At 49.2% G+C, this 2,380-nt stretch overlaps 1 protein-coding gene across 1 annotated transcript; it reads left to right on the plus strand.

Annotated features, from left to right (window-relative positions):
* The first annotated feature begins 254 nt into the window (after nt 1-254).
* On the plus strand, nt 255-2,080 carry LOC135698823 (uncharacterized). Its single transcript, XM_065218953.1, has 2 exons — nt 255-1,947; nt 2,013-2,080. Exons 1-2 carry the CDS (start codon nt 255-257, stop codon nt 2,078-2,080), a joined length of 1,761 nt encoding a protein of 586 aa, XP_065075025.1.
* The last annotated feature ends 300 nt before the right edge of the window (nt 2,081-2,380 follow it).

Here is a 2,380-nt window from a genome sequence, read left to right on the forward strand (position 1 = left end):
CAAGGAGAGACTGGGAGGAGCACTCTTCTTCTAAGGAAGTCGTCGAATTTAAGGACTTGACGGAATTTATCCAGCGACGTGTATCAGTTCTGCAATCTTTACATACAAAGATCATCGACAATCTGCCGTGTAATCAGATGAAGAAGCTAGCTCAACGTTCCGTGTCAAGCCACGGTGCCAATCAGATCAGTCCTAGAAAGTGCCTCGTTTTTTCAGATCATCATCCCCTATACTCGTGCGGGAGTTTTGCGAAGATGTCGACCGAAGACAAGGACAAGGAAGTACGTCGTCATCAGCTTTGTCGAAATTGCCTGAGAAAGGGTCACCATTCTAAGGATTGCTCATCGTCTTCCAACTGCCGCAAGTGTTGTGGTCGTCACCACACGCTACTTTGTCACGAATCATCCTCTCCATTAACTTCGAAGTCAGTCAGCCCTCAACAATCAAAACTGGTAGAAGCGTCTCAGATAACTGATTCTCCCACTACTTCTGCGTCCGCAAAAATAATCGAGTCGGTCAGCTGCTCCTCTGCTGGCCACAAACAGCGAACAGTTCTTTTGGCTACAGCGGTCATCATTCTTGTTGACGACAACGGCGTCGAACACATGGGACGTGCTCTGCTAGACTCGGGAAGCGAGTGCTGTTTTATAACGGAACGTTTCTCACAACGCATGAAGGCTCAGCGAAGAAAGATCTACCTTCCAATCAGTGGCATCGGCCAATCATCTACACAAGCCAAACAGAAGTTCACTTCCATCGTTCGTTCACGAGTTGGTGAATACAAGACCAGCGTAGAATTTCTTGTTCTTGCCAGCGTCACCATAGACCTACCATCTACGTCCGTCGACACTTCGACGTGGGACTTTCCACCTGGCATACAACTTGCCGATCCATCGTTCGATAGCACCAACCCGATCGACATCATAATCGGAGCCGAGATATTTTTCGAGTTGTTCCGAGTCCCCGGCCGAATTCCTCTTGGGGACCATCTTCCGGTGCTGGTAAATTCAGTATTTGGCTGGGTAGTTTCAGGAAAATCCACCGTTAGCACATCCAATCCTCCAGTTGTCGCGAACATCGCTACCGTCACAGACGTTCATCACCTCATGGAACGGTTTTGGAAAATCGAGGAGGACAGTTCACCTTGCACCTACTCGGTTGAAGAGCAAGCCTGCGAGCAGCATTTTTGTCAAACCGTGTCGCGTACCACAGAGGGCCGATACGTAGTTCGCTTGCCTTTCAAGGAAGCCGTTCTTGAGCAACTTACCGATAACCGTCGGACTGCTGTCCGTAGGTTTCATCTGCTACAAAGTCGTCTAATCCGGAATCCTGATCTACGCCAGCAGTACAAGGCGTTTATAGACGAGTACCTCGACCTTGATCATATGGAGCGGATACACGACTACGAAGAGCCAAACGTCAAACGCTTTTATCTGCCACATCATGCAGTGCTTCGCGAAGACAGCACAACCACGAAACTACGGGTCGTCTTCGACGCTTCGTGTAAGACTCCTACAGGGCCATCATTGAACGATGCACTAATGGTTGGGCCAACCGTTCAAGAAGACATACGGTCAATCACAATGCGTTCCCGGAAGCACCAGGTCATGATAGTCGCAGATGTTAAAATGATGTATCGCCAGGCTCTTGTCGATCCTCGAGACACGTCAGTCCAGCTCATCGTATGGAAGCCTTCTCCAGACCAGCCGATGGAAACCTACAGGTTAAAGACTGTCACGTATGGCACTGCTAGTGCACCATTTCTCGCAACGCGGGTATTAACTCAGTTGGCCAATGACGAAGGCTCTAATTTTCCTTTAGCAGCTCCAGTTTTGAGGAAAGACTTCTACGTGGACGATCTCTTTTCCGGAGGCAAAACCGCAGCGGAAGTAATCGAGCTGCGAAACCAGCTAGAAGGACTCCTAGCAAAGGGTGGTTTCCAGCTACGTAAGTGGGCCTCAAATGATGAAGCTGTCCTTGAAGGGATTCCACCTGAAAACCGTGCCGTGCAGACATCAGTAGACCTTCACCGGGACCAGGTAATCAAAACGCTCGGTCTCTACTGGGAGATATCAACTGACTGCCTGCGCTACAAAATTGAATTGCCGTCGGAATCAGCAAATCTACTCACTAAACGGCTCGCACTCTCGCTTATTGCACGCCTCTTTGATCCGCTCGGCTTAGTGGGTCCAGTTGTTACGACCGCTAAAGTGTTCATGCAAAACCTTTGGACCTTGAAGGACGAAAAGGGAGCACTTTGGAGTTGGGATCGTGAACTACCAAATGAGTACCAGACGCGATGGATCAATTATCAGTCCCTGCTGCCAAACCTGAACAATCTTCGCATCAATCGCTGCATTTTGCTACCTGAACCTGAAAC

This window comes from Ochlerotatus camptorhynchus, unplaced genomic scaffold (assembly GCF_037179485.1).
Source record: "Ochlerotatus camptorhynchus isolate MF236.1 unplaced genomic scaffold, CSIRO-AGI_Acam_v1.1 ptg000095l, whole genome shotgun sequence".
NCBI classification, from domain to species: Eukaryota; Metazoa; Arthropoda; class Insecta; order Diptera; family Culicidae; genus Ochlerotatus; species Ochlerotatus camptorhynchus.

Excerpts from the sequence above, each read along its gene's own strand:
- LOC135698823 (XM_065218953.1), top strand. The coding sequence starts at position 255 with ATGTCGACCGAAGACAAGGACAAGGAAGTACGTCGTCATCAGCTTTGT. Across the intron at positions 1,948-2,012 it reads AAAGGGTGGTTTCCAGCTAC|ACATCAGTAGACCTTCACCG; the intron begins GTAAGTGGGCCT and ends CGTGCCGTGCAG.